The sequence below is a fragment of the Poecilia latipinna genome, unplaced genomic scaffold (genome assembly GCF_001443285.1).
Source record: "Poecilia latipinna isolate Pla-1442-1.1 unplaced genomic scaffold, P_latipinna-1.0 Scaffold2582, whole genome shotgun sequence".
NCBI lineage: Eukaryota > Metazoa > Chordata > Actinopteri > Cyprinodontiformes > Poeciliidae > Poecilia > Poecilia latipinna.
In genome coordinates this window covers 1-12,596 of record NW_015115198.1, presented here as the reverse complement: position 1 = coordinate 12,596, position 12,596 = coordinate 1, and the positions used below count along the sequence as shown (strand labels likewise).

Below are 12,596 nucleotides of genomic sequence, written 5' to 3'. Positions count from 1 at the left end.
ATTATTGAAATAATTATCAACTAATTTAGTAATCGATTAATCGTTAACTGCACCGTACAACCCCCACCCCCAAAATAGTCAAAGTAGTAATTCAGCCAAAACTGGACTATATATAGACATTTTTGCATTTAACATAGAGACATAATTTTCTGTAAAAATATTTTCCCCAAAACTCAAGTGACAGTTTTAGCTTCACTTATTCAAATTCACTAAAAATAATGCTGTTACTGCATTCTAGGCAATAAAGTTAGTATTTTCTTATTTAAAAATGAATTTAATTATTTGTTTATTTGCTTTTTTTAATGTATAAAAATACTTAAGTGGTAAAATATTTGATTAGTCGTCAGAATAATCAAGAACTGAAATCGTTAGTTGCGGCTCTATTTTTTTTTTATCTGAATACATTTTTGGTCACTAGAGGGCGCTGTTTAACTGACATCTCCTTATTGCTACTCGTTGAAAGACTGAGTTGTAAAGTGATTTGTGTCTGCCCCCTGCTGGCCAAGGAGGATAACTACAGATATTTAAAGTGGAGGATTGTAAACATTTAAATTCATATAAATCTTGTTGGGTGTAAATACTTTCTTACTTTGTTTTAATGTTACAGTTTGGTTTTTTTACTTTATCTTCAGATTTTTATGTGTAAAAGAGGGATTCTGTTCATTGACTTAATCAATAATAAATTAAATGATGATTGTGAGACTTTACCGTCATAAAGAAAGCATCTTCTGGTTACAAACAAACATCTGGAACCATAAAATTGGATCAACTTGATTCAGTTGTTCTGGGTCGTTGATATCATAGAAATCTGATTTGGACATTGCTTGATGCTGGATCAACTTTAGTTAAAGTGGCATTTATTAATAAAAGCTATACGTATAAATTCATAAACACAATTTAACTGGATTCCGGTTGCTATTTTCTCCCAAATGCAAAACTCAGAGTTTATTGTCAAACTGCTGTCAAAGAAGAGTCAGCAGACATCTTCACTGGCTTCAGGTGGCTGTTTATTCATCGTTTTATTCCACAGAGAAATAATAAATCAAAAATTATTCTATAGTTTTTGAAAGCAACCAAAGGATCTGCTACTTTTCTGTATCAGAATGTTTGTTTGTTTGTTTGTTTGTTTGTTTGTTTGTTTGTTTGTTTGTTTGTTTGTTTGTTTGTTTGTTTGTTTGTTTAAAACTAGGCAAAGAAAAATAAACATATTTGAAGTAAACTGTCAGGTGTAAAATGAGATACTGACAGGTCTGAGCAAGACTTTCTAACAATGTTTAAACCTGCAACATGATATGATCATTCTTTGGTTTTACCGCCAAACATGTTTTATGTAAAGTTTGAAATAATCCCAATGCAGTGCAGCCAGCAGGGGGGCGTGTTGAGGGAGTAATGGAGTAGTACATCTCCGTGCTTACACGAATAAAACCCAGGTTAATTCATGAAAAAATATTCAAGGACAACGGAAAACTAAAGCAAAAATGAAAATGGGTTTTCTGACAGCAATAAAATTAACTTTAAAGCTTAAGAAAAGCAGTTTTAGCACAAACATGAACTCATAAAAAGCAAAACATTCAGTGATAACGTTGTTGTCATCACTGAATTTCACAAACAAGTTTGTTGTTTGTTAGCATTAGCAGGCCTAGAAAGCGGAGGCTTCACGGTACAACTAGCTTTATGTGAATTATTGTTTGGAAAGCAGTTTTTCCTATAGCAGAAACTAAAATAAAAATTGTGTGAGATGTTATGGAAGACATAAAAAGCTGAATTTATTTCAGATTATGTTTAAGTTAATGCTAGTAGTTTAGCACAGAGATGAGTCACAACATTAAGATTTGTATTTGTTTAAAGGTTCTGGGATGGTTCATGATTTGTTTCTTTTACAGAAAAGAACAAAATATATCCCAGCTGAAACCGAGCCACTCTTGTTTGATATTTTTACATAGGCGCTAGCGCTAGCAGTGCAGCTACAACAGATGTTTGAAAATGACTTTACTTAAATCTTTAACAGAGTTATTGTTTGTTTTCTGTTTTAGAGAAGAAATTAAAGAAAAAACAAGTATATAAACTAAAAAACTGAGTCTCCAATCGCTGACCCTATTTATGTACCGTTAGCATAGCTAGCTACTGCAGGAAATAAGAAGAGTGATTTCTTTAAAATCTGAGTTGTTGCTTCAGAGGTTGTTTATGATCAGATCAGATTTTTTATAGTGAATAGTGTAGTTATTTTAGAAGGGAATTAACAAAATTAGTTTTGTTGAAGTTCTGCATCAACCATTAAAAGAAAAATTCCTTCAGCAATAATTCACGCTCTTTCACTTCTTTATTTGGTGTCAAACTTGTGAAAAACTGAAGTAAATACATAATTTGCATGACTGTACAAAACATTTGTTGTGAATTTGCGATTAGCCTCCAGTGGAGCAGCTAATATCCATAGTGGCTGGACTGCTTGTTTGGCTGTTTGGGAATATTCAAAGATGGAAACATTTGTCTTTACAAAAATTATGAACTCCCAGTTTTTTAAAACTTTTATTTTTAGATCCAGTTTATTTTTTAATTAAGTATCACTTTTTAGCTTTACTGTTTCTTCTCTTTTTTAATCATTCAATTAAGAAAAAATCAACATCAGACAAACTTAGATTACAAAGTTTTTTTGTCTTTCACAATAAATGATCATGGTAGGTTCAATATATGTGTTTGATTTTTTTTTTTAAATCACCACATAAAACATAAAAATAAACTTTGACAATGTAACCATTTACAACATATTTTAAGTGGGTAAAACAGTTTTCCTCTCATTGTAGAAATACAATTAAAGAGCACAGTGCTTTCTTCTGGCCTCCTCCTTTTCATGTGGGAAAAGTTTTTCATCTCAAATCAACTTTTCAGACGAAGCATCTTCTCCTCTTGTCCTCCAGGTCAGGATTTTGGGTAACGTTGGAGTAGGAAATTGTTTATTGTGCAATGAGTGACCACATAAATTATAATTCGAATGGTGTTAGTCTCAGATTTTGTTGGAGTATTTCAGCAGACCGTAGATGCCGCCGCCTGAAATGAAGATAATACTGTTTTCATTATTGATTACAGAGGAATGAACTTTATCTGTGACTCATTGATGGATGCCTTTTTGTGGGATAAATGTGACAACAAAAACCACATTTCAAATACTATTATTATAAATTTTGACCTATGATAAGACATTCCCTTAGAAGTGACTTTGCTCCAGTTCTTAGAACGAAAGGCATGAAGGTTTGTTTGTTGCTTAGTGATCAGTCTTGCTTTTTCTGCAAAATAAGCTAATAAATTGCTGCAGCAACATATTTCCTGAGACTGAGTTAACAGATTGAGACAGTCAAATATGTGTTGCAAATCTTTTATTTTGCAGGTTTCCTTGGTTTTGAAGCATGAGGCAGCCATATTGGATTTTAAGGCCAAGGAGCTATGTTTCTAGTCCCAGAAGAAGTAGCAACTGATCCCGTAACAGTTTCCTTTAGTTTTGTGTTTGTTCAGTACAATTCAGTTTGTTTATATTCACAACAAATGTCTCACAGCACAAAAAAATAATCGTGCTACAGTAGTGGGTACACTCCCGCTAATGTGCTAAAACATAGCAAATTTTTCAGTTAGCGCCTTAGCATCTTTGAACTCCAGCTTGTTTAGCTTCTAAACCAAATTTCCTGGATAAATTCTAAATCTGTTTTAGTTTACTTGTCTCTTTTGTAAACTTGTCGACTATTAGGAATTCTTCAGGACTTTATAGCCATACTTTTATTTTGAAGGGGGCAAAGACTGTTATGCAGTTTCCTCAAGTTTTCACTCTTTTCTTTAATCAAGAAACTTTGAGCAAATATACAACAAACAAAGTTAGCAGTGTTGACCAACTACAGAACTGAACCTGAGTGAAAGGTCTGCTCCAGAGAATCGCTTCCTGAAGAGGAATCAAGTCGCAGTGTGATGACAAATTTGTTAAGAGTGCTACACAATGTGGTAGACATCTTGTTTCACTGGGCATCAAATTATCTCTTCAGTGCTTTAGCATTAGCTTGTGCTCAATGCTATGTTGGTTTAGCGTAGTGCTTCAGCGTTATCGCTGCTAACGTTTTAGCAACATGATGCTCTGCATCAGCATCTTTAGATTTAAATGATTTGTTGCTTTTATTGTGTCATTGTTGCCCTGAGATAGACGGGTGCCCTGTCCAGGCTGCACCCGCCTCTGACCTACTGACCACAGACAGACACCATCGACCTCAGTCTCACAGGAATAGAGTGCATAAAAGATCACCTACATCAACTGGTCAGTATATTTGACGTTGAGAGGTGACAATATGTTATTAATTTACTACACTCACCCAATAAGCCTGCTCCAGCAATTGTTCCTACAGTGATGCCAGCTATCGCTCCCCCTGAGAGTCCTGAAGGTTTGGGGCTGGGTCCGTCGGTTGGCCCTTCAGTGGGATCACCAGTTGAGGCGCTAGTTGGTTCACCAGTTGAGGCGCTAGTTGGTTCACTAATTGGTGCTGAAGTGGGTGCAGCAGTTCTTGCTGTGTCGGTGGAGTGTGTAGTAGCTGTGGTGGGTGTACTAGCTGTGGAGTGTGTAGTAGCTGTGGTGGGTGTAGTGGTTTGTGTTCCAGGAGCCAACGTTGACCCAGTTAAAGTTACTGGAGCCTCGGTGGTTGTCGCTCGGCACAGGATTACTGCATCAGTTTAATCAAAAAAGGGAAAATCAGGTTTATTAGTTCAGAATGCTTCAGCAACAAGGCCGTTTAACATGATAAAAAGATAAACAAACCAGTGTGAAACAAGCTTTTCATTTTGTCAAAAGTCGAAATCAGTCATCAAGAATAATCAAATATATGAATCAATATTCCAGTTCTTAATCAAAGGCAGGTTTTTATTCTTTATTTAAAGGAACTCAGTGTGTGACTTTTTGAAGACGCTTGCAGTATTCAAGATAAATACATCTAAACACTAATGCTGCATCGTTAGTCCTTTAATCCAGGAAATGGTCTGCAGCTGATAAAAATCTGACTTTTATCAGCTGCAGACTTTGTAACCGTCTTTAAGGGACTCTGAAGGTTCAGACCCAGGTTTCAGCCTGATCTCTAGTTTCTATCTGTAATAACTGAAGCTGTGTGCCGACTCTGGTACGTTCCTCTTTAGCTCCAAAGATAATTACTTCAGTTTTTTGCTTAAGGTTTTTAAACGATGCTTCAGCATTTGGCTAAAAGTTTAATCAGGTTTCTGTGTCACAGCAGACTTTTAAACAGAGCTGTTAAAAAGTTAACAGCTCATTTTATTGACTGCATTGCCTTCCTGTAAACTCCTCTGCTTCCTCTTCCATCAGATTTAAATAATCATCAACCGAGTGAATCACAAGGACGGCTGAAAAAACGAAGAATCACTGCTATAAAAAAACTCAACTTGAAGGATTTGAAACATTTTAATAAACATTATATTGAAATGTTTTTATCAGACCATGCCACTGTTTCCTTTCAGGTTCAAATTTACTTTATTTTTAAATTTAATTTACGCTTCAAAGTTATAATATGACACTCTTTATAGATATGATTGAATATTGAGTCTTTTTTTTTTTACCTGTACTCAGGAGGCAAAGTGCCACTACACACAGATTGTCCTTCATCATTTTGGAGAAACTGAGACTCAAAACCAGGAATGTCTGAGTTTAGTCCTGAAAGAGAAAAACACCAAAACATGAAAGCAGTTCAATTACAGACATTTTCCCACTAAGCATCCATTGGAAATTATAAATCTGGTTTATTTTTAAAGACAAAATAAAGATGAATTCTCAGCTGTTTGGTGTTTAATCAGAACTCTGATGCTATAATAATAATAAAAAAAGAGAAAAATGCAGAAGTTAATTACAGAAAGTGACTTTGGAGAGGAGAGCTGCTCACCTGAGAGGATGTGGACGTGCTTATTTCCAGTAAAACCAGTAGATATTCAGCTTATATAAGTTTTTTTTTTATTACCTACGCATGGAGGCGGAGCATTTCTACTGTAAAACCTCATCACAGTTTGTACCACAATTCATCTATTTTACACCTATTTCCTGAAAATTAAACATTATTGTTTGCTTTCTAACTTAACAATCACAGTATTTACTGATCAAATGTTATCAATCACTAATGAAAGGTCTCAGTAGTTCTGTCTGCTGAGCAGAAATAGATTTAATAGAGTTAATCAATAAGCTTTGCTCTGTAAGGGAAGTGTGGGCACTGTCCCTTTATTTATGATTTCCCTTTTCTCCTCTGGGTTCATGCGGATGACATTTGTGTTCATCTGCCTTAAAGGTTGAATAAATGCTGCGACTAAACCCTGATGAGGACACAAGTCTTAGATTAGATCAGATTAGTCATAATAATCCCCTATTATGATCATTTCTAAGTTACCATCAAGAAACTCCAAAAATCTTTGCTGCTGTGAACTTTGTGTCTAAATACTTTTTCAGCTATCCCACCATAAAAAAATCGCAAACAATAAAACACAAACTAAATATAACATTTAGTTTGTAAATAAATATTGAAATATTTAGCTTCCAAATAAATATTTAGTTAGCAACCTAAACATTTAGTTTAAAGTTTTATATTTAGCTCTGAGCTAAAAGTAAATATTTCAATATGTAGTTCCAGACCAAAAATATTCATTTCAGAGCTAAATCTGACAGAATGGAGCCTGTTTGCTCCTAGAACTGACCTTTCACGCCATGTTGTCACCAGTGGTGACACATGTTGGTTGTGTAGTTTTCCATAAATGTGTGACTATCCTGCCTCATTAAACTATAAAATATTAACAATTCTACACATTCAAGGAAGTATTTTACATTACCTGTGTCTGAACTTTGACCTGTTCTAATATTACAGTCAATAAAAAGAAGGAAGGAGAATGGTTATTTTTATATTTAGTAACATGAACAAACTGCAGCCTGTTCCCATTTAAAGCTCATTCCAGGTGGTTAAAACTCATCCTAAACGTTCAAAAACGCAGCAGACTCAACACTTTCATTATTTTTAAAGGAAAGACGGATTTAAAAGATCATAAAACAAAACACACCTCATGATTCAAAGTCTTCACAGCCGGCCTCAGAGTTCACTTTCTATATGACTTTATCGGTCTCTTCCATTGTTGTGGGAGAATTTTGGTCCATTCTTCATTCCAGTATTGACCCAGTTTGGGCCTAGATTAACCATTTCACGCTGAACTTTCTGGTTTTGATTCCTGACAAGACAGAAGTTATTGTTTTTGGATCAGAACCTCTGAAAAAGAACCCCTGTAGCCTCTGAAAATAAAGAATAAATAAGTTTCCACGATTTCCAGGAAGCCCAGAAAATGCAGCTAAAAGTCTTCAGCTGACCCAAAACACTGCAGTTCTGATTAAAGTTAAAAACAGAGATTATATTTCTCCTCTATTTTAGCTTCCATTGGTTCTCTGTTAAGTCCAGATTATAATTTAAGATTCTCCCCTAATAATCCAGCTCTATCATCCATCAGAGATCTGATTGGTCCCGATGTTTCTACCATGGAAACAAGGTATTTTTTTTTTTTACATCTGATTAGCATATTAAAAGCTCAGATATCACCTGAACTTTGACCCCAAATTCAAAAGGAACTTTTCAGCAACTAATCAGAGTTTTTTATTTAAAGTATTGCATGCTTAGTTTATTGTTGAGATGGTAAAATAATATTATTTTTCACCATCAATCCTTTTCACTTGTTGTTTTTGGCATATGTTCCCTCAGAGAAGAAAGAAAACACCTTTAGTGAAAGTTCTTGCCACTTTGGGTTTGATTTCCTGCAAAAATGCAAGCAGTAAGCTGAAGTTTTGAGTCAAATATTTCTGAGGCATTTTAAGTGAACTGCAAAAAACTTTATGAAATGTCACAAATTATCTGATTAAATTGGGTGACAAACTTATAGAACCCCCTTTAAAGAGAATAAAAACAGGTGCATAGCACTGCTCATGAAACTAAACTGTGAGGTCATCTTTTGAAGAATCTCATTAACTATTGAGTTAAATCTAATTCAGTAAGAATAGTGCTAGTTAAAACATTGCTAGTTGATATTCATGTTTCATCACATTAACTTACTCCATCTAGTGTGCTCATATGTAAACTAAAATAATGAAATGTAAATGTTAGCTAACGTGCTAACATTATGCTGTTGGTATGTTCACAAGTAACATTTTCATTCTAGTACAGTAACATTTGTTTCTAAGCTAAAATTAGTGAAAAAGATTTTGCTGGCTGAAAATGCTAGCACTAACATGTTGGCCATAAAAATAAAAAGTGTGAAAAAAAAACTTTAAAGCTTACTACCAATTTTATCTTTTAGCTTAAATTTAGCTTACTGGTAATGTTAGCTAAAATGTTAGCATCAACTTTTGGGCTATCATCAGCATGTTGACAAAGAGTGCTTTACTCTATCTATACAATATACATACTAAAAAGCTAATTGTAACCAAAAGGCTAACAGTAACATGTTAGCGAATGGTACCATGACTTACTTCAAAATGGAACTAACAACATATAATCTGAAACTAACTAATGTTAATATACTAGCATGTTGACTAACTCTAGCATGTTTGCTAACGTTAAGTTACTCCGTTCAGTAAGCTAACTTTTGCTTTAAGGTAAAATGAGGTAAGAAGCTAACATTAGCATGAGATCTGTCACTAGCACGTAGACAACATTCACTTCCTCCATTTAGTTTAATGATTGCAATGAATAATTACAATTTGATAAACAGCTAATGCTAACTAAAATGCTTTCAATAGAATATTGGAATTCTAATTGAATTCAAAAGTACTTTATTGATCCCAAAGGGAAATTAAATTGACTGACACTAGCATATTTGCTAACATTATATTACTCCATTCAGTATGTTAGCTTTTGCATTCGAGGTAAAATGAGCTGAAAAGCTAACATTAGCATGAACATTTCAGGCAGGAAGCAAAAAGAAGACAAAGGAAAAAGTTTGTCTGATTTTCTTTATTTATTATATGAAAATAAACCAACTTTATGTTATGAAATATATATAAAACCTCAGCAGTAAAGCCCTGTCTGGATGGTTGCAAATGTGTGGAACATTTTTATTTCTAGATGCCAAAGGAAACTAAAACCGTTTGTAATTAAGGCTGAAAGAGTGAAAATGAGCGAGTCTGTAAATATGCCAAGATGGCTATTCATCACACTAAATATCATCAATTATTCATAATCTTAATTATAGTTTTTCACATATATTCATAAATGACAACAAAACCTTCTGGTCGACACATTTATCCCACTCAATGCAGACAGAAACCTTTAAATACGCAGTGCATTTGCTGTTACGTTAAAATCATCATCAAAATTACTGTCTGACTTAAAGAAGTGCGATAAAGAAACTATAATGGATTTATTCCTGGTGGGCCATGAAGCTTTCACTGACGGTTTTATTCAGATCCTTTGAGAAAAGCCCGCCTCCTCCCCATCCCGCTAGTCAGATCGGATCATAGAAAACGTTGCAGCTTGCGATATTTCAACATCTAAGTCCTTGATGGGGGGAATTGTTCTCAGATTTTTTTAGTGTATTTCAGCAGACCGTAGACGCCGCCACCTGGAAAAAAGGAAAATACTTTATCACCCCAGAACAGAAAAGAATAGGAAAAACTCATAACTCTTTAGATTCATCTCAGAAAATTACTAGAGAAAGTTGGAAATTTCTGTCTAAAAAGTCAAAGATTTGCTACAAAAACTCAGAAATTTTTAGATTTATCTCAGAAAATTACTAGAGAATTTAGAATTTTCTGAATTTAAAAAGTTGAAAATTTACTTGGAAAAAAAATGCTGAATTTTTTCAGATTAATCTCAGAAAATTTCTGGATTTGAAAAATTAAAAATTTGCTTGAAAAAATCTCAGGAATTTTGAAATTATCCAAAACATTTTTCAGAAAATGTGGAAATTTCTGAGTTTAGAAGATTTTCAATTTATTAAAAGAAAAGGCAGATTTTTTTTCAGTTTAATCTCAGAAAATTTCTAGCAAAATTTTAATTTCAAGTTTTTCTCAGAATTCTTTTAGATTAATCTAAAATTTCCAGAGTTTTTTCTATCATATTTTAAACTTTACAAACTCAGACATTTTCAAGTTTTATCTAGAAAATTTCAGAGATTTTCTGGTGGAAATCCTTCGTTTTATCCCCTGATCTAACCCTGACACGCCGTTGCACTGGCCTCTGTAATGAAAAACCTGATTAGAAAGAGCCTGTTTGACAGCATGAAGTAGGCTAAAAGTCACTTATAATGGTTGCAGAACCATTTCTAAAGCTTTGGATACCATGATTTCCTGACACAAATGGACATTTCAGTAATATTCTATCTTATTAAATGAGTTTAAAGACTTTAACTTGGATTTAATTTCAAACTTTTTGTCCAGATAACGATTAGTTTCTCTTTCTCTAAATGAATTTGGTTGAGTAACTATTTGAACAGCAGCATTTGCATTTATTCAAAGGGCTGGAGACTAGTAAAGCAGAGCGAACGGCTCTCCTTCCTGGTTAATGGTTGACAGACTGAGTTGGTGGAAACTGCGGCGTTGCGTAACCGTTTGTGTGTTTGTCCATTATGCTCACCCAATAAGCCCGCCCCGGCGATGGTACCAATGGTGATGCCGGCTATTGCCCCTCCGGACAGCCCTGACGAGCCTGGTGCCGACGTGGGAATGACTGTGGTTGAGTTTGAGGGGTCTGTGGATGGTGAACCAGTTCCATCAGTTTGGCTGAATGTGGTTGGTGCATCAGTTGGGGTTGAGGTTGGTGGATCATCTGAAGGTCCAGTACTGTTGTCTGTGGAGTTTTGTGTTGTTGGTGGTGCTGGCGTAGTAGGTGCAGCAGTAGGTGAGCTGGTTGATTCTGTTCCACACAGATTTACTGTATCAGAAAGAAAACATTTGAAGCAAATCATGAAAATCCTCCTTGTTACACAATAATATTAATATTTAATTATCTCCAAAGTAAACCGTTAAGGTGTAAATCACCCTGATCCTACTAATAAAAACGGAGATAAGAAAAGAACAGTTCTAAAAAGAGCAGTGACCAACCCTTTTCCTAAACAATGTCTACATCATTTATGGCCTATATCACTCATCACCTTTGGCCTAATCGCAGAAACGCTCCAACGTGACCTCATTTACGCTTTAACCAACTCATAAATTGAAATAAATGCCAAAAAAAATTTTTTCTGGCATTCAATATCAGATATTTCCTCATTTCCTTCTCATTTTATTGCTTCTGGCTTTGCTTTAACTTCAACTTAGACGTACTTTTTTGCCGTTGCACAAAGACACAACAAAAAATTTCATAAAGAAATGTCATTACTTGGCCACCAGAAAAAAATAAAAATAAAACCTATAAATGTGACTATAAATACATATAGATATAGATAAACAAGATAAACAAGAATCTTGAAACCACCTTCTACTAAATGTGAAAATAAAAAGTTTTAGTCCTTTTACCTGTGGCGAGGAGGCAAAGAGCCGCTACCAGAAAATGTTTGAGCATTTTTCCAGAGTAGTGACGTTGTTTTATTTTCGATTTTTTGCTGCTGCTGGAAAACAGAATTATTAACATAAAAGAATTGATTAACATTCATACAGATCATTTATTAAACATTTGCAAAAAAAACTAACAATATTTGTGGTTCAAAATGTTTTTTGTCTGAAAAACAAATTTTAATACCTTTAAGATAAAAATATATCACAACTTCAGCAAATATTTGACCAAAAATCAACAATGTTAATCTGAAATCTGAAAATCTTTTTCTGTGGAGTGAAACCCGGAGAAGAGGTGTGAGCTACTCACCAGAGAGGCTGTCTGTGACGACTGTCTTCCCTTGTGGAGGATATTTATCTTTCAATGACCCTCTTATCATTTTTAGCCCTCCCATCTGTGTGTCATTTCTGTGTCTCACCTTACACGTCGCTCTTAATGTTTATCTGCTTTTATTTGGTTATTATGGCAAATAAATAAAACGTCTGCTGAACATAGGTGGGGAAACGCAGGTAACGTCTGGGTGAATCAATACCGAAATGTAACATTTTATTGGTTTAAACCACAATATTTATCTCTTCTGTTTAAACAAAACCAATAATTTATGCTTCCTGCTGCTTGGAGAGCCAGTTTTCTTTCTAAAATAAAAGATGCACCTGCATATTTTTTTACTAATTTGTACTCACCGTCTCGTTTCTTCAGCCTTGTTTGAGCCATCGGCTGAAAACAGTGAAAACTAAGGCAACAGGCTGATAAAGCCTGGTTAGTTTGCTCTGTTTGCTCAGCTTGCTGTCCAGCAGACTGTATCTGAAAACACTCAGTCGCCATAGCACAGCAGCATCTCGTTTACACGCTGCTCTTTGAACAACACCTTAATGCCAGTTTTATTTCCACCCTGGTTACCAACCTGCAACAGAAACAGTTTCTGCCAATTCACAGAAATGTATCCAAGACTTATTGACGTCTGAGAATAAACATCACAAAACCAAAACCAAAAGGTTGCTAAAGTAAATCTCTGGAGAATTACACACACACACACACACACACACACACACACAC

At 34.7% G+C, this 12,596-nt stretch overlaps 1 protein-coding gene and 1 long non-coding RNA gene across 2 annotated transcripts; both read right to left on the bottom strand.

Moving 5' to 3' along the window:
* Window positions 1-2,764: 2,764 nt before the first annotated feature.
* Window positions 2,765-5,677, bottom strand: LOC106938396 (G8 domain-containing protein DDB_G0286311-like). Its single transcript, XM_015020432.1, has 3 exons — window positions 5,593-5,677; window positions 4,347-4,691; window positions 2,765-3,045 (listed from the first exon to the last, which is right to left on the bottom strand). The coding sequence occupies exons 1-3, from the start codon at window positions 5,639-5,641 to the stop codon at window positions 3,002-3,004; spliced, it is 438 nt and encodes a 145-aa protein (XP_014875918.1). The 5' UTR covers window positions 5,642-5,677; the 3' UTR covers window positions 2,765-3,001.
* A 3,464-nt stretch (window positions 5,678-9,141) lies between these two features.
* LOC106938395 (uncharacterized) lies at window positions 9,142-12,515 on the bottom strand. Its single transcript, XR_001422609.1, has 4 exons — window positions 11,850-12,515; window positions 11,504-11,595; window positions 10,623-10,919; window positions 9,142-9,609 (listed from the first exon to the last, which is right to left on the bottom strand). It is a non-coding gene; the product is annotated as an uncharacterized LOC106938395 (long non-coding RNA).
* Between the last annotated feature and the right edge of the window lie 81 nt (window positions 12,516-12,596).